This window comes from Scyliorhinus canicula, chromosome 15, assembly GCF_902713615.1.
Source record: "Scyliorhinus canicula chromosome 15, sScyCan1.1, whole genome shotgun sequence".
Classification (NCBI taxonomy): domain Eukaryota; kingdom Metazoa; phylum Chordata; class Chondrichthyes; order Carcharhiniformes; family Scyliorhinidae; genus Scyliorhinus; species Scyliorhinus canicula.
The window spans coordinates 128,189,553-128,208,002 of NC_052160.1; the positions used below are offsets into that span (position 1 = coordinate 128,189,553).

At 44.8% G+C, this 18,450-nt stretch overlaps 1 protein-coding gene across 1 annotated transcript in view; it reads left to right on the forward strand.

Annotated features, from left to right (window-relative positions):
* LOC119978310 (lysine-specific demethylase 9-like) overlaps positions 1–17,399 on the forward strand; it is a 70,556-nt gene extending 53,157 nt beyond the window's left edge. Inside the window, exons 3-7 of the mRNA XM_038819846.1 lie at positions 8,411–8,548; positions 13,804–13,946; positions 14,033–14,200; positions 15,380–15,488; positions 16,306–17,399. Of these exons, the coding sequence (XP_038675774.1) occupies positions 8,411–8,548; positions 13,804–13,946; positions 14,033–14,200; positions 15,380–15,488; positions 16,306–16,662 (915 nt within the window). The 3' untranslated portion in view covers positions 16,663–17,399. The remainder of the gene's footprint in view (positions 1–8,410; positions 8,549–13,803; positions 13,947–14,032; positions 14,201–15,379; positions 15,489–16,305) is intronic.
* The last annotated feature ends 1,051 nt before the right edge of the window (positions 17,400–18,450 follow it).

Below are 18,450 nucleotides of genomic sequence, written 5' to 3' on the forward strand. Positions count from 1 at the left end.
ACGAGGTACACTACGAGCCCGGTAGTGGCAGCTACCCTCAAAATTTGGGGGCAGTGGAGGCGACACAGGGGGGAAGTGGGGGGCTCGGTGGAGGCTACGCTGCGGGGGAACCACCTATTTGTCCCGGTGAACATGGATGGCGGGTTCCTGGGGTGGCACAGGGCGGGCATTAGGAAGTTGGGAGACCTGTTTATCGACGGGAGGTTTGCGAGCCTTGGTGAACTGGAGGAGAAGTTTGAACTCCCTCCCGGGGAATATGTTCAGGTACCTTCAGGTCAAGGCATTTGCTAGACGACAGGTGGAGGGGTTCCCTTTGCTGCCCCCGTGGGGAGTAAGGGATAGGGTGCTTTCGGGGGTGTGGGTCGGGAATGGGAAGGTGTCTGACATCTACCAGGTAATGCAGGAGGTGGGGGAGGCGTCGGTAGAGGAGCTGAAGGCTAAGTGGGAGGTGGAGCTGGGGGAGCAGATTGAGGAGGGGACATGGGCGGATGCCCTGGAGAGGGTGAACTCCTCCTCTTCATGTGCGAGGCTTAGTCTCATCCAGTTCAAGGTGCTGCACCGGGCCCACATGTCCGGATCTATGATGAGTATGTTCTTTGGGGGCGAAGACAGGTCCTTCAGGTGTTCGGGGTGTCCAGCGAACCATGCCCATCTGTTCTGGGCATGCCCGGCACTGGAGGAGTTCTGGAAGGGGGTGGCGAGGACGGTGGCGAGGGTGGTGGGATCCAGGGTCAAGCCAGGCTGGGAACTTGTGATATTTGGGGTTGGGGTGGAGCCGGGAGTGCAGGAGGCGAAAGAGGCCGATGTCTTGGCCTTTGCGTCCCTAGTAGCCCGGTGGAGGATCTTGCTGCAGTGGAAAGATGCGAGACCTCCGAGCGTGGAGACCTGGATTAATGACATGGCGGGATTCATTCAGCTGGAGAGGGTCAAATTCGCCCTGAGGGGGTCGGTACAAGGGTTCTTTAGGAGGTGGCAGCCTTTCCTCGACTTTCTGGCTCAACGATAAGGTACTAGGTCAGCAGCAGCAGCAACCCGGGGGGGGGGGGGGGGGGGGGGGGGGATTTTGGGGGATAGTGTTTAAGTTAATTTGCTTATTGTTAATTTATTTTGTTGTTTATTGTGTTAGTGAGGGGGGGGGGGGTTGTTATATGCGTTGTTACGGGTGCCGGGGGTGTTTATTACTGTTATTGTTATTATTGTTTTGTTGATACATATTTTTCAAAAAATTCCAAAACAATTATTTTTTTAAAAACTTGTACCGTGAACTTTATACGCTCTGGAGCCAGAATCCTGACCTGTGCAGTTAGCATATTAAAGGTTTTAACAACAGCAACTTTTATTTATCCAGCACCCTGAGTGCAAAATGGCCCCAGGTGCTTCCAAGGAGCACCATCAGATGAAAATTAACACTGAGCAATGTAAGGAGATGTTGGGACAGGTGAACCAAAGCTTAGTCACGGTAGTAGGATTTTGGGAGCATTTCAAAGGAGGAGAAAGCAATGGAGAGATTTAGGGAAGGAATTCTGAGCTTCAGGGCCTAGGAACTGAATGCATAGCTGTCATTGGGGAGGTGGTTAAACTCGGGGATGCACAAGAGACCAAAATTGGAGAAAAGCCAGGATCTTGGGGTTGCAGGATTGGAGGAGGCTGCTCAGTTAGGGAGAGACTAAGCCACGGAAAGATACGAACGACACAGGTCATCGAACACAGGGGTGATGAGTGATTTCTTGCTGTGATGTCTGGGATCAGTAGGTGGATTGCAATGACTAGCAGCTTCAAGTTGACAGTTTATATTACAAAGCGCCCCCCACTTCTGCTGTGTTGACAAGAAGTGTCGCCAGTTTGTTGAATGCTACTGAGCTGCCTGCTGATTTAAGGGTTTATTTATTGATTACCTTTGTGCGCGCGCGTGTGTGTGTGTGAGAGAGATTGATCCATCACCAGCTTGCAATTTGGTGGCTGAGCAATTTGGACTAATGCCAGCTTAGGAGATGCGATATTTAATGTTTAGCCAACAGTGGTTTCCAAATCAGACACCCCACCATCACTGATCTGTGCTATGTGTGGGTAAAGATTGAAAGCTCAAAACTGGTTCAGGCCTCGAGTATAATGTCAACTGAAGTGATAATCTGAGAGGAAAGTAGAGCAGTCACTCCTGCTGTGCTGCTTTTAAACAGTGATTTCTGCCAGCTAAGTTTTGGTGTTCAGTGACCTACATTGTCTATACACTACGAGAGGGCCTTTGCAAAAACTGGCATGCTCCCAAGGACCCGAATAAATTCTGACACATTCATCCGAGAGCTCCCACGAGAACCTCCAGTCAATACAGTGACCGGCCAACCCTCTAAGGATGGTGTCACTTTCGGGGCACCCCAGCCAAGGTGATACATTCCCAGGAATTCCTTTCTGAATTTTGGAACGGCAGTGGTAGCTATTTAAAGTGGTGCTGTTATTACAGAAAGGGTTCCGTTCCATACAGAACAGCTAGTTGAAGCAAGCAGCAAAAATGTAGACTGAAATTATTAACACACTGCTCATAGCTTCAGATCGACAGCATTCTGGTGACCCTATGAGCCCTAATTGAAACGCTCATAGCGCAAATTGGATAGTGTCTTGTTAGTTCACCAAATGTTATATTACTCTCAGTAAAGACTTAGTGCACTTACCCCAAATGATTGCTTCCGTAACTCGTTACTCTGAAGGTATTTCTTTTTAAATTAAATTTAGAGTACCCAATTCTTTTTTTTTCCAATTTAGCCAATCCACCTACCCTGCACATCTTTGAGTTGTTGGGTTGAGACCCACGCAGACACAGGGAGAATGTGCAAACTCCACACGGACAGTGACCCGGGGCCGTGATTGAACCCAGGTCCTTGGTGCCGTGAGGCAGCAGTGCTAACCGCTGTGCCACCATGCTGCCCACTTTGATGAGATTTCACTTAATTCGTTCCTTTTTATTAATATATTTGGTCCGCAGAAAAAATGAGGCTTGCAGATCAAAGAATTGTAACTTTATTTCAGGGTTGGGTTGTGCATGACAGCAATGTCAACATTGCTTTGAATCATATAACCTGCCACACACAAGGAGATCACTTGGCTTGTGCCTGTGCGAGCTCTTTGAAAGGGAGGTCCAGTTTAGATCCAGGCAAGACTTTTCCCCACATAGCTTTACAAATTAAAAGCATGTCTAATTGTCTTGCGAGAGAAAAGTTTGTGTCTTCTCTATTTGCACTCTTCCTGCCTCATTGTTCAGCAACCAATAATTGCATTTATATAGCACCTTTAGCATTGTGAAAATGTCCCAAACGCGTCGTCATTTTCAAATTTTGACACGGAGCCACATAAGGTTTTATGGGGGGGCGCGATCAAAAGCTTAAAGAGGTCAGCAATTGACAACGGCTGCTGATTGAATTTCTTTATATTCGATCAGTGAATTTGAGCATCACTGGTTAAGCCAGCATTTTTTAAAAAATGTTTCAATTAAGGGTAATTTAACGTGGCCAATCCACCTACCCTGAACATCTTTAGGTTGTGGGGGTGAACCACGCAGACAAATGGAGAATGTGCAAACTCCACACGGACAGTGACCCGGGGTCGGGATCGAACCAGGGTCCTCGGCGCCGTGAGGCAGCAGGGCCAACTATTGGGCCACAGCGCTGCCCGGGCCAGTATTAATTGCCCTTGAGAGGGTGATGGTAAACCAGCTTTTGAACCACTGCATTCCATCTGATGTAAGTGCACCCATAATGATGTTAGGGAGAGAGTTCCAAGTGTTTGGTGCAGCAATGATAAAGAAATGGCAGTATATTTCCAAGTCAATGTGATGTATGAGCTGCAGGTGGTGGTGTCCACATGTGCTTTCTGGCCTTGTCCCTCTAGATCAGGGGTGGGCAAACTACGGCCCGCGGGCCGCATGCGGCCCGCCAAAGGTCTTTATGCGGCCCACCAAGTCATTAAAAATAAAAATAAAAAATTTTTTAAAAAATTTTTTTTTAATTTTTAATTTTTTTTTTAAGGTTAATGGGGGGGCTGTTGGGTTACTTACTGGTATAGGGTGGATACATTGACTTGAGTAGGGTGATCATTGCTCGGCACAACGTCGAGGGCCGATATGTTCTATATGAGGCGCCCAGAATCATAATCGGGTGAAGTAATTATTTTACTTAATATACTATGCGGCCCTTTAAAATTGTGAATTTCTGAATGTGGCCCTTGCACGGAAAAGTTTGCCCACCCCTGCTCTAGATAGTCAGGTTTTTGGATTTGGAAGTTGTTAGTGAAATAGGCTTGGTAAGTTCCTGCAGTGCATTTTGTAAAATAATGCACAATGCTGCCACTGTTTGCTAGTGGTAGAAGGAGTAAATGTTTAATGGGGTGAAGGTCAAACGGGTTTCTTTGTCCTGGATGATGACGAGCTTCTTAACTGGGTGAGTGTGGTCCGAACAACACTTAAGTGAAGAGTATTCCATCATGCCTCTGAATTCCGTCTTGTAGACGTTAACAGGCTTTGTGATGTTGGAAGGTATGTTGCTCGCAATAAATCAATTGACCCTTTTATTGGGATGTTCCTGTATTTTAACTGGTGTTTTGGGGAATTGCATAGCTCAACCATTGCAAGTGCAATCTTTCATGAAAGTGACAAGTCAGTGTGCTTGGAAATTATCTAGTTGTGACTACAGCGCCAGCCAGTGGAGAGAGTGGGCACAGCACAGCAGATACTTGCTCCTTGGATGCAATACTTGTTGGTGTCCTCAATCATTCATCCAGCTTTTTCTGCGAGCAGCAGCGGCATAGCTTTTGTCTTCCTTGAATATTGTTTTCTAGAGACTTTCTGCAGTCTTATCAGTGGCGATTACTGGTATTCGGACCTCTGATCCAGCGCAGCTCCATCTACAGGAGATATTCGATGCCTGAGAAAACAGTGTTCAACCAGTAAAATTGGACAATCCTTACTGAGATGTGCGGATGCGAAAGCAGGAAGTTTTACATAAAATATATTAGAGTCATTGGAGAAAGAAGGAATGGGGCATATGCATGTAATTAAAACCGGAAAGCTCAAAGAAAGTTATTCAATTTTTAAAAAGACCTGGTCAACATTAGTTTTCGTCTAAAGGAATGAGACTCCACACCTATAAAATGATTTCTCCAGGTCATTTTGAGGTAATTCGGCAATAATTTCCACTTCTGGAACCACTAAAAACTAATTACCCCAGTCCTGACTTTTTCATATGAGACCAGCGGGTAATTACCCTAAGTTCACACCAGTACAGTGATTCTGTGCAGATGCAAGTGAAGCTTGTAAAGAAGACCATTGGCAGCAGTTTTCATATATTTGCATTTAACTACCCAGCATTGTCTTGTGGTGCAATAATGAGTGCTGACCGCCTTGCTGTAATCGCTACAACAAAATGTGGGCAATGATATTTTTCTTGTCACTGTCAAGGGCCCGCATCTTTATCTTGCCCATGTTATTGACAGATCATTTGTGGTATAATCTTCTAAGGGAAGCAGTGAGTACGACTTTTGCAAAGTGCAGAGTGTGAGGTCAGTAACTACAGGAAAAGTTAGATGGAGTCAAAAGAAAGGTTTTGTGGGAATTTGAGGCTGGAGACGTTTCTTGCGATAGGGTTTTTTTCTCTATGTCTGGGCTGGCCATGATGATTGCAGATGGCTGTCCCAGTTCTGTACAGTGCCACAGTGTTTCATTGCCAGTTCATGCATTGAATGTTGATGGGTGTGAGGAAAGCTGGTTGAGCCCAGCAGTTTAAGATGTGTGAAATATTTGACGTTTTTTTTTTAAAACTTCATTCATGGGATGCGAATGTCACTGGCTAGCCCAGCATTTATTGCCCATTCCTCACTGCCCTTGAAAAGGTGGTGGTGCGCTACCTTCTTGAACCGCTGCAGTCAATATAACATCAGTACACTCATAGTGCTGTTAGGGTGGGAGTTCCAGGGTTTTGACCCAACGAATGAGGGGTGTCAATATATTTCCAAGTCCGGATGTGAGTGGCTTGGAGAGGAATTTGTAGATGCTGGTCTTGGCCTTTTCAGTATTGATGTAAATGAACCTTGCGTGAAACGGAGTTTCTTTGATTGATTCTAGTTGCTTGTGGGTGGATTGAAGCCTTTCTATGTACGTTTCTAACTGGCCCAGTCAACATTTTCACTGGAAGCACAGATGGATTTAATAGGATTGTCTCCCAAATGGAGTTATAAGAAACTGCCATTCTTTTTGCATCCAGGAAGTTTTCATGGGATAGTGGCTATTTTTCTTTGATCTTTAAACCCAAAATAGTTGGTTAAGTGGTTGCAGCTAGAGAGTACTGATGATTTTCCTTTAAATTCTGTCTGAATTCCCTTATGCCTCAGATTGTCATATGTTCAGCCGTTCTTGCTGCAGAATTTCTCTCTCTATGGTGCAGTGAAACTTTTGCCATAATGAATGTTGTAATTAATATCTGGTCCCTGTATTTTATAGGCGCTGTCTTTGAAAGGAGCTGTCTTTTATAAGAACTAAGTTGACAAAACTTTCCATAAATAAAACCTGCTGGAGGGGCAGATTTCTCTTACTGTCTAGTTTCTGAAGAAGTGCATACTTGCACTCCCTGAGCAATTTTGATGTGAAGCAGTTTAGCTGTAGCTCCAATCTCAATCCCGCATGGATTGGGCAGCACAGTAGTACAGTGGTTAGCACTGTTTCTTCACAACTCCAGGGTCCCAGGTTCGATTCCCAGCTTGGGTCACTTTCTGTGTGGAGTCTGCACGTTCTCCCCGTGTCTGCGTGGGTTTCCTCCGGGTGCTCCGGTTTCCTCCCACAAGTCCTGACAGACATGCTGTTAGATAATTTGGACATTCTGAATTCTCCCTCCGTGTACCCGAACAGGCGGCGCAATGTGGTGACTAGGGGCTTTTCACAGTAACTTCATTGCAGTGTTAATGTAAGCATACTTGTGACAGATTATTATAGGATTATTATTATCTGGAATAAAGTGCTTCACCTGATTTCCGAAGTAAGCTGACTGGAAGTCTCTGGAGAAGGCAGGCTCATTCTCCCTCCAAGTCAGAATTGGTTCAGGGCTTGGCTCCCAGTCGGTGAGCACTCCTCATTCTCACAGCTTCTTTTTCTTCTCCAATATTAATCTTGTGCACTGTGCATGTTTTGGCGAGTAGTCATTTAAACTTTGTGTTTAAACCCTTTTCAGTTTAATTCAATTCAGATTTAAGGTAATTGGCAAAGGAAACCAGAAACAAGAATTGTTTTTGAGCAGTGAGTTATCATGACCTAATGTTCTTCCAGTGGCAGTAGGTTAAATACCAACTTATAAAAAGGGAATTTGCCAATTACTTGAAAGGAAAAAAATGGTAGGGCTATGGGGGAAGTTCATGGGCATCTGACTAATTGGTTAATTCTCTCCAAGAGTCAGAGTTGACTTTGAGCCTAATGGTGACCTCCTATGCTGGAAGATTCTTTAATTCTATTCGATACATCAGATTGTACAATTCCTCACCGAGGCTCCTTTATTATTGTCAGAGTAAAGCCAAACCTGATTCCTAACTGGTGTTACATATGCCTCCATGCTTGAATTGGAAACAGTGCTGTCACAGATTTCAGTAAAGTGTATGAGAGAGTTAACATAGTTTGTGAGTACTCTGATTCGACATTAACACAGGCTGTGACTTGAGAGAGATTCCTGAGCTGGGTAGCTTGAGAGCACTGATGGAAACACAGGATGGATTCAGCATCACGTGTCCTTGCACGGTGTTGGCCTGCAAGAGATTTTCACAGTGATATATCGGTCACCCGCCTAGTTACAACACTTAACTATCATTACTGATGGCAATTCTCTGTTTAATACTCTGCTGATTACCTAAAAGCAAGAAAATTGGTTCCGTTCATGTGTGCAACCTCCACTCTGTGCAGTTTTATCATTGCCACAGGTCTGTGATGCTGCAGTTATTGGAAACTCATTTGAAGGAGAAAGCAATCTAAATTATCAGGGAGAAATCAACATGAGGTAATTGACACAAAAACCAGAGGCGAGACCAGATTTTTTAAAAATTAAAACAGCGAATTGTGGTCTGAAACAGCCTGAATGAGTGGTGGAAGCAGGTTCAATACACTTTCAAACCTGAATTGGGCATATGTACTTGAAAAGTAAAATAAGTGTTATAAGATAGGAAAAGAGAATGAACAAAGCAAAGTGGGATAATTGCAAACCATTTCAAATAGCTAACCCGGGCATGGATCATACGGTCTCCTGTGCTGTTTGATTTTAAGAAATGGGTGAAGCAGAATTGCTTGTCTGGTTTGACTGTTGGAAGAATGCCTCTTTATAATGTGGTGTTTGCTTGTGGACAATTAATGCCTATTCCTAGGAATTGTTAACAGAACTCTCTCCTTGGACAGGTTTCACGGACTTACTGTTGTGGCACATACAGAGCCGGTCCAATGAGACAGATCAGCTTGGTGGGAGCAGTGGATGAAGAGGTTGGAGATTACTTCCCCGAATTTCTTGACATGTTGGAAGACTCTCCGTTTTTGAAGGTAAGTGTGCAGACTTGCATTGGTCGGTTGTAGCGGGTTAATGCAATGCACGTGCACAGTCTGAAGCAGGATGCCACTCAATCCCGACATTGGATGTGCCGCACTCTGTGCTAGCACCTCTTTTGCCGGTGGGTCAGAACATTGCAGGGCCAATTCCCACTCCATGACCCAGGCCGATGATCCAGTGTGGTACAGAATGAGTGCTGCCCTGTCCGCGTACCGTCTTTCAAACAAGATTCTAAAGAGGCCATCTCTGTCCCGGCAAGGGGGCGTAACAATTGCTATTTCAGTGATTTTAAGGGATCTAGTGCAGTATTTAGTGTAAAGCAGTACTGAAACAGCAAAAAACTTTCAAGAAGGAGACAATTCAGATACTAACTAAGCATATTCCTTTGAAGGAATAAGTAAAGAACATCAAAGCTGATGCTTCCAAGACAACAAAATAAATAAAAGTTAAAATATAACTGACAAAAATGTCAGGAGCAAGGTTCTGAGGGTTGCAAGGGAAAAAGTTAGTGGTGAAGGGCCCATGTAGAGGCAGAGGAAATGAGTATTACATGAATTGCATCAGTCTTCAAAAAGCAAGCAGATGATATGTTACATGGACAGGATACAAATAGGTAGAGATGTCTGCTGAAAAGATTTGCATTACTGAAGGTTATGAAGTCAGCTGGTCCAGAGGGAATGCATCCTAGGCTGCTGAAAGAAGCAAAGGAAGACGTAGACAGAAGTGCGCAGTAGTTAGCACTGTTGCCTCACAGCGCCAAGGACACTGGTTCCATCCTGGCCCCGGGTCACTGTCTGTGGGGAGTTTGCACATTCTCCCTGTGTCTGTCTGGGCCTCACCCCACAACCCAAAGATGTGTAGGGTAGGTGGATTGGCCCCTTCATTTAAAAAAAAATTGGTCTTTCATCAACTTAAAAAAAGAAATAGACAGAGGCATTGGTCTGAATTTTTAAATCCCCACTGGGATGCAGGAGCATGCTAGAGGACTGAAGGTTTGTTAATATCATACAACTATTTAAGAAACGGGAGAAGCAGCATGGAGTGAGGTGGACCCGGCCAGTTAAAACATGTGGGGCGGGGGGGAGCAGCTTCAAGTTTGGAGAGAGGTGGACCCGGCAGTTAAAACAGGGGGGGAAGGGAGAGCAGCTTCAGAGTGAGAAGCAACGTGGAGAGAGGTGAACCTGGCCAGTTATAACAGCAGGAAAAGGGAGAGCAGCTTCAAAGCGAGAAATAGAGCACAAAGAGGTGGGCCCAGCCAGTTAATACAGCGGGAGAAGCAGACCCAACCAGGTAAAATGTGGGGGGGGGGATTACTCCATTAAATCTCCAGCTATATTGAGGCAAAGGGTGGAGAAACTGACCTCCAACCCAATATGATCCACCTCCTCGCCACTAGCGAGACAAAGGCTAAGACATCTGCCTGGATCTCTGGCAAGTCTGGGACTGGGTTCTAGGTCCAAATGCCGACATGGAGCTAAAGAAGGCGTTGCAGAATTTCCTACGTTTCAGGCATGACCAAAACATGAGTAGGTGATTGGCCAGCTCCCTCCCGCATCTGTCTCAAATGTCCTCATCCCCATCAAACGTGTGACTCATTCCCGACCTCATCAATGTGTTCTGTGAACTACCTTCAATTGTATTAGTGCCAACCTTGTGTACTAGGTTGATGCATTTATCCTTCGTAAAGTTTCATACCAAAGCCCTTCCAACGTCTTCCCTATTTCCTCCTCCTATTTAACCCTATCTCGAGACTCTGATCCTGCTTCCATAATTTTTCAATAAATAGCAGAGGTAACTATCCCTTCTAATAGAACATACAGTGCAGAAGTATCCGTTCGGCCCATCGAGTCTGCACTGACCCACTTAAGCCCTCACTTCCACCCTATCCCCGTAATCCAATAATCCCTCCTCACCTTTTTTGGTAACTAAAGGCAATTTATCATGGCCAATCCACCTGACAAGCACGTCTTCCGGGACTTGTGGGAGGAAACCGGAGCACCCGGAGGAAACCTACGCGGACACTGGGAGAATGTGCAGATTTCGCACAGCCAGTGACCCAAGCCGGGAATCAAACCCGGTTCCCTGCGCTGTGAAGCAACAGTGCTAACCACTGTGCTACCGTGCTGCCCACATCAAAACCATCATCAACATCTCCATCAAAGAAGAAAAGTGTACCATTAGGAACACGGGGAAGATCTCCTTTGCAAAAGCCTGTATTTGTGTACACTTAAAGTTTATATTTCTCCCTCACTTCTTCAAGTGTTGCAAAATGACCTTCAAATGACAAGTCTTTCAGTGTGATCACACCTTTTTCCTCCCACACTACAAACCCAGCATCTATTCTTGCAAGCTTAAATAGATGGTTTTCTTGGACTGGCATTAGTTTCAACCGTGCCCATAATTTAAATATGAAATTTTGGCCTTTATAATTAAAGGGATGAGTATAAAAGTTGGGAAGTGTTGCTGAAACTGTACAAAGCATTGGTGACTGCACCTGTAATACTGTGTACAGTTTTGGTCCCTTACTTGAGGAGGGATATAGTTGCATCAAAGGCATTTCAGAGGAGATGCACTAGATTGATTCAAGAGATGTGGCGGCACAGTGGCGCAATGGTTAGCAATGCTGCCTCACGGTGCTGAGGACCTGGGTTCGATCCCAGCCTGGGTCATTGTCCGTGTGGAGCTTGCACATTCTCCCTGTGTCTGTATGGGTCTCACCCCTAAAACCCAAAGTTGTGCAAGGTTGGCCCCACTAAATTGCCCCTTAATTGGGGGGAAAAAAGAATTGGGTACTTGAAATTCTGAAAAAACAAAGATTGATTCCAGAGATATGGGGTTTGTCTCAGGAAGACAGATTGAGCAGTTTAGGCCTATACTCTTGAGTTCAGAAGCATGTTTGGAGATCTAATTGATATATAAGATGATAAAAGATATTGATAAAGATATAGAGCGGATGTTTCGTCTTGTGGGCCAATCTAGAACGGGAGATGATGGATTTAGGAGAAGGAGTAGCAGATTTAAAATAGAGATGAGGAGAAATTACTTCTCTAAGGGACATGAATCTGTGGAACGCACTGTCCCAGTGTGCAGTGGATGACAGGACATTGAATAAATTGAAGAAGGAGGCAGACAGATTTTTAATAATGGGTTGAAGGTTTATGGAGAATGGACAGAAAAGTGGAGTTAAGGTTGAGATGAGATCGACCATGATCATATTGAATGGCAGAACAGGCTCAAGGGGCTGAATTGTCTACTCCAATTCTTATGTGAGAAACTCCAGGCCAGTATAATAAATTTTTATTTGGAGATGTATAGGTCAATCCAGGAGAGCCAGCATGGATTTGTTAAAGGAAAGATGTCTGACTCACTTGATTGAGAGGCTGTGCAGTAGATGTATATCCGGATATTTGGAATGCATTTGACAAAGTGCCACACAGGGACATATTAAGAATATCAAAGCCGGGCGGCACCTGGCATAGTGGTTAGCACTGCTTCCTACGGCACTCAGGACCCGGGTTTGAATCCCGGCCCTGGGCCACTGGCCGTGTGGAGTTTGCACATTCTCCCCGTGTCTGCGTGGGTTTCACCCCCACAACCCAAAGATGTGCAGGTTAGGTGGACTGGCCATGTTAAATTGCCCCTTAATTGGAAAAAATAATTGGATACTCTTTAAAAAAATAAAAATAAAAATTTTTTTTAAATGTTCTAATCAAAGCCTGTGAAATTAGAGAAAGTGCTGGTATGGACACACAGTTGGCTCAGTGACAGGAAGCAAAGGGTGATGGTGGATGATGGTTCACAATGAGGGGTGGGGTGATGGTGCTCTGTGATGTAGAGAAGTGTGAAGTCATGCGTTTTGTCTTTAACAGACTGAATGACTGAGTATTCACAACTTGCTGGAGTAGAGAATTCCAAGTTCCTTTGAGTGAAGAAATGTGTCCTAATCTCAGTCCTAAATGGGTGATCCCTTATCCTCAAACTGTGCCCACATGTTCGAGAGACTCTCCAGCTAGACGAAACAGCCCTAGGCATCCACCCTGTCACACCACGCAGAATCATGTTCTTCAAAACTCCACAAAGTATTGAGCCATTTTACCCTCAGCCCAGGGGTCAACGTAGTGAGCTTCCATTGCGCCACCATTACACTAAGGAAAGTACATCGTTCCTTGGATAGAGAGTTGAAAACTGCATTTGATAGGCAGTAAGTCCCTTACTCTAACCGCTTCGCAATAAACATTTGACTTTCTCATTGCTTGGTGTACCTGCATATTGTCATGTGAGAGTACCTTTAAGAAATGGGTGTTTATTACTACAGTGATGTCAGAGTGTGGGTGGAACTGGGCTGTCTGTCAGCTTTTTACTTTCGTTTTAGGCTGCTTGCTGCAGGATGTGTTTTAGTTTCGTTTTCAGTGTTGGAGCTGAAGCCAGACAGAGCAGGTGTACTGTTGATCTCTGCCATGAAAAGACTATCTCTTGATCACTTGGTGAATTCAGAATTATAAATGTTTTCAGTAGTGAATGTAAACCTGATGTGCTTCTGTTAAAAGGTGTTTGTTCTGTCTTGATGTTGTTTGGGAAGTTATTAAGGATTACTTATGTTGTATTCTTTGGGGGTTGTATTTGAATTGACGGTTGCTAAAATGGTCACTATGTTTCAAAAAAGGTTAACTTGAGTTCATAGAATAAACATTGTTTTGCTTTAAAAATTACTTTCCATTTCTGCTGTACCACACCTGTAGAGTGGGCCGTGTGCTCCCTATACCACAGTCTATTAGAAGTTGTGGGTCAGGTGAACTCCATGCTACACTTTGGGGTTCTCTAAGCCCTGGCCCATAACAATATTAAATGTTTGTTGCTGTGAAGCCAGGAAGAGATTTGAAACTTGATTGAGTGAGTTGTCGTCAACTGGGATGTGCTGCTGAGCGATGATCAAAGCAGATTCAATAGTAACTTGCCAAAGGGAATTTGATGAATACCACAAAGTGCAAAGCAGTTACAGCAAAGACAGGCCTTACAGCTCAGCTGGTCCATGCAAGTGCTCATGCTCCCTTTAAAATAGATAAAATTGCAAGGCTATTGGGAAAGTGCAGGGTGGTAGGGCTAATTGTCTAGCTTCTTCAGAGAACTGACCCGGGCATGATGGGCTGAATGGTTTGCTTTGCTTTGCAATTCTGTGAAATCCGGTATGATTTAGACACTGGAGATGCCAAATTGTTTGGAGTAATTTTTGCTGTCTCTCTTTAATCAGATGACACTGCCATGGGGCACCCTGTCTGACCTTCAACTGCACTGCCGATCGCAGAGTGATGATGGCCCCATAATGTGGGTGAGGCCTGGCGAGCAGATGATCCCGACTGCAGACATGCCAAAGTCCCCCTTCAAGAGACGACGGTAGGATGAGCCTTGAAATGTATCTACCTTGAGAGGCATTTGAATAAGCAAAAGACACAACTGTGATCATTTCCATTCTCGCGCAGGTCGATGAATGAAATCAAGAATCTCCAGTATCTACCTCGGGCCAGCGAGCCTCGTGAAATACTCTTTGAAGACAGGACACGGGCCCATGCAGACCATGTGGGTCAAGGCTTCGATTGGAAGAGCACAGCAGCTGTCGGTGTGCTGAAGGCAGTCCAGTATGGAGAGTGGTAAGAAAATTGTAAATTGCACGTATGACTGACTTTACATCCACACGTGTATTTGTATGTGCACCAGCCCTCCCTTAAAGTTCATCTTGTGGCGGCATGGTGGCGCAGTGGTTAACACTGCTTTGAACACTACCAAGGACCCGGGTTGGATCCCAGACTTGGGTCATTGTCTGTGTGGAGTTTGCACATTCCCCCTGTGTCTGCGTGGGTCTCACCCCAAAGATGTGCAGTGTAGGTGGATTGACCATGCTAAATTGTCCCTTAATGGGTAAAAACTTTTTTTTGAAAGGGAAAACTCCAACTAACCCCCATTTCCTCAATCAGGTCAGCTCAAGTGATCTCTATTCTTGTCATCTCAATCTATGACGAACTTGATTGATCATTTCCAACTTCCCTTCACTCACATTCACTTTCCATCTTCCAGCATCACTTCAGTCTACTCTCTTGCTGCTGCCCACATCCGGCAGTGCGGCGCGCTTTCGCTGCTGCTCCTTTCCGCGCCACGCCGCTGACGCCCCCGACGCCCCCATCCGGCACGTGGCGCGCGCTCGCTGCTATACTGTTCCGGCATCGCGGCGCCCGCTCGCTGCTGCCCCCTCCACGCACTGCTGCGCCCGTTCGTTCTCTGAATACGTTACTTTGTCCACTTGTCTGATGCTCATTTTTCTTTGTGCAGTTTTATTTTTTTAATATAAATTTAGAGTACCCAATTTTTCCCCCCAATTAAGAGGCAATTTAGCGTGGCCAATCTACCCTGCACATCTTTGGGCTGTTGGGGGGGGGGGGGGGGGGGAGGCCCACGCAAACACGGGGAGAATGTGCAAACTCCTCACGGACAGTGACCCGGGGCTGGGATTGAACCCGGGTCCTCGGCGTCATGAGGCAGCAGTGCTACTCACTGCGCCTCCGTGCCGCCCTCTTGATCCCGTGTTCTTATATGCTTAATTATCATGCTTTTTGTTACTCGCCTCACTCTCTCTGTGCTCTCTTCCCAGTTGATTATTTTTCCTGAAAATAAGCTGCTTTCGATGAATGATATTTGCTAACGTGGGGTAACAAGTTAAGATCCAAAGAAATTCTTTAGCCAATCTGACCTCAAGATAGCCATCACCTCAAGATTAGAATTTTTCTAAAATCCCCCATAACAAAACTTTTTATTTCCTTTGCTCTTTTTGACAGGAGTGACCAGCTTCGGGTAACCAAAGATGTAATCTGTTTTCATGCAGAGGATTTCACAGATGTTGTGCAGAGATTGCAGTTGGATCTACATGAACCGCCAGTGTCACAGGTATTGTATTCATTCCTTCTGAGGGTTTTGAATTAGTTTGTGTGGAGTTGCATGTAAATCAAGTTTTATTTGGCGGCCATTGGGGTTTGGCTCATTGGGTGAATGCTTTGATGTAGCTTTCTTAAAACTTTGACATGAATGGGAAGTGCATTGAGTTTGAGGTGAATTCTCACAGCTGCCCTTCCGTATCTGAGATCCTTGTGGGAGTCCCACAAGAGATTGCAGACTACATGTCAGTTTTCTGCTCTTTTGGGTGTGGCGAGATATCTCTTGGACTGGCCTACATCGATGATTTTGTCAAGAGCACCAAGTTGCAGAAATTTCCATGTGCATGAGCCCACTACTGGAAGCTTGGGCAGGTATTGAAACACACAAGTACGTTTTTAATGATGAGATGGATGCCGCACCATCTCCAGCTCAGAAAACAAACAACTGCAATTGTGAAGTCTCATTTGTGTGCCTGGATTTTTAAAAACAATTTTTGTTTAATTGTTTTTCTTATTATTTGTCTCTCTTTCTGCTCTCTTAATCCAGCCATATTGCCTGCATTTATTACTCTATTTCTATCTCGGTCTTTAAATCTCACTGGCTAAGGCGATTGACTGTTGGTCCTGTCATTCACCAGATCCCTTTGCCCTCACTGCACTTTCAGCAACTTGCAAGGCAAAACATTTGTTGAACTGTAGGTTGTAGGACAAAATCTAACTTAACGGGGCATATCATGGGATGCCTACTCCAGCAGATTTTGTGCCAGTACAATTTATCGTAAGAGTAAAATGCCAGATTAATTTTAATAGTCCCCTCTTTCTATTCACAGTGCGTGCAATGGGTGGATGAAGCAAAACTCAACCAATTAAGGCGAGAGGGTATCCGCTATTCGAGGATCCAACTCTCGGACAACGACATATACTTTATTCCTCGAAATGTCATACATCAGTTTAAAACTGTGTCTGCCGTTTGCAGCTTAGCTTGGCACATACGCCTGAAGCGATACCACCAGGAGGAGCCAGAACCAAACACTGACTCTGACCTTGCTTCTAAAGAGATTAAGACAGAAACTGATGTGAGCTGTTCAGATGATACAGCAATAGAACCTGAAGTCCAGGCCAAGCTACCAATAATACAGGAAGATCACAGTCGTCACCCCCAAGATCAGCAAGGTTTTCCACAATGACGTGTGTACATAACTCGACTTTTTAAATAAATATTTTTTCTTTCTTTTTAAACAGGGATGTGAAGTTTTAGTTTTATAAGTTGGCCGGGATTCAAATTTCAGTGAAGAAATCGTGCCGTTCTTAAAGTGTGCTTCTTGCATTGCAGTGACATTTCAAAGCGCTTGGCAAGTGAATGCGGCCCCTGTTTACACAGATATTTGATCCGCTCGTGGTTAGGAATCGGGCCTTTTTAATCTGACCCTTCAGCTGACATGCTGGAACGAATGGCCATGCTGATCCTACAGTCGGTTACAGAGAAACGGCTGCAGAAAATCGCAGGAGTGCAACCAGCACTACAAACCACCAACATAATGAATGGAGTCTGCTCCTTTAATTTATCTATATACTATGTACAATAAGAGTGCCACATTGTTTGCTGTCTTTTCACATTCTAGTTGCTTTTAGATGTAACCAGAAAATCCGCTTAATGGCAAAACAATTTATTTCAAAACCTCCAGAATATCTGAGCTCCACGCAGTAAGCACTTGCCCGTTTACTTCCTTCAGGAAGGAAACTTGTCATCCTCTGCCTGTATGGGAGAATTCAGTCCCATATCAATGTGGTTAATTCTCAACGACCCTCTTGAATTGATTCTGTGTGCCACTCGGTTGTACACAGCTAGGGCAGGCAATGTCGCCCTCTCCAACACCTTCCACATCCTGAGAATAAATAACACTTAGAAATTCAAGAAAAAAAATAATAAAGGACGGCTGTTCGCGTGGTTATTGTTTTGTAATTTTGATCATTTTGAATCGGTCCCGACAGAATCAATTTGCCAATGGGTTATAAAGCAAACATTAAGAATACAGCACAGAAAATGGAACATTCCCCCACCCCCAATTGCACTGTCTATTTTTACACTCCACATGAGATTCCTCCCACTCTTAATTACCTCTTCCAACCTTTCCTCCATACTTATCTTATTCTAACATTAATAATCGCTTATTGTCACAAGTAGGCTTCAATGAAGTTACTGTGAAAAGCTCCTAGTCGCCACATTCCCTGTTCGGGGAGGTTGGTACGGGAATTGAACCCATGCTGCTGCCCTGTTCTGCAATACAAGCCAGCTGTTTAGCCCACTATGCTAAACCAGCCCCAAATTATTCCTTTCTGCCTCCATTATGCATCAAACTTCTCTATAAGTGCGTTGTTGGTCTCTGCTTCAACTCCTCGCGTGGCAGCGAGTTCCACATTTTTGTCACTGAAGAAATTCCTCCTAAATCCATGTTCACCCTATCAAGCCCCTGCATAATTTGAAAAGAAGCTGGTCAGGCCTTCTCTGGGAAAAGGAGCCCCTATGCCTAATCCGACTTTCTTAAGCGTCACTACATAATCTGTCTTTTTGAGACTGCACAAAAGTCTAATCGCAGTGTAAGATAATGGCAGGAAAGACCAGCTTCTCCATCGAGCCTACCTGATTAAGCCCTGAAGCCCCACTCAGCAATGCTTCCATCACCCACCAGCAGTATTCCCTGTCATGGAGCAGATGTAAAAACAAAAACTAGGGTCAGTTTAGTGGAGGGGGCGAGAGTGTGGTGGAATGGAGCATCCACCCCTTTTCCACAATCAAAACTAGTCGGGGAGAACACATTTTACACTGTTTATGTGACTTATTATTCCATCTACATTTCAGCAACTGTGTTCTCTGCCCCAGCCAGGAACTTGGTCAACTCTCATTTGGAAGTATCTAGTGAAACTGCATTTAATGCCTGAGCTAACACCTTGTCCTGTAGGTTCTTGATTCTCTG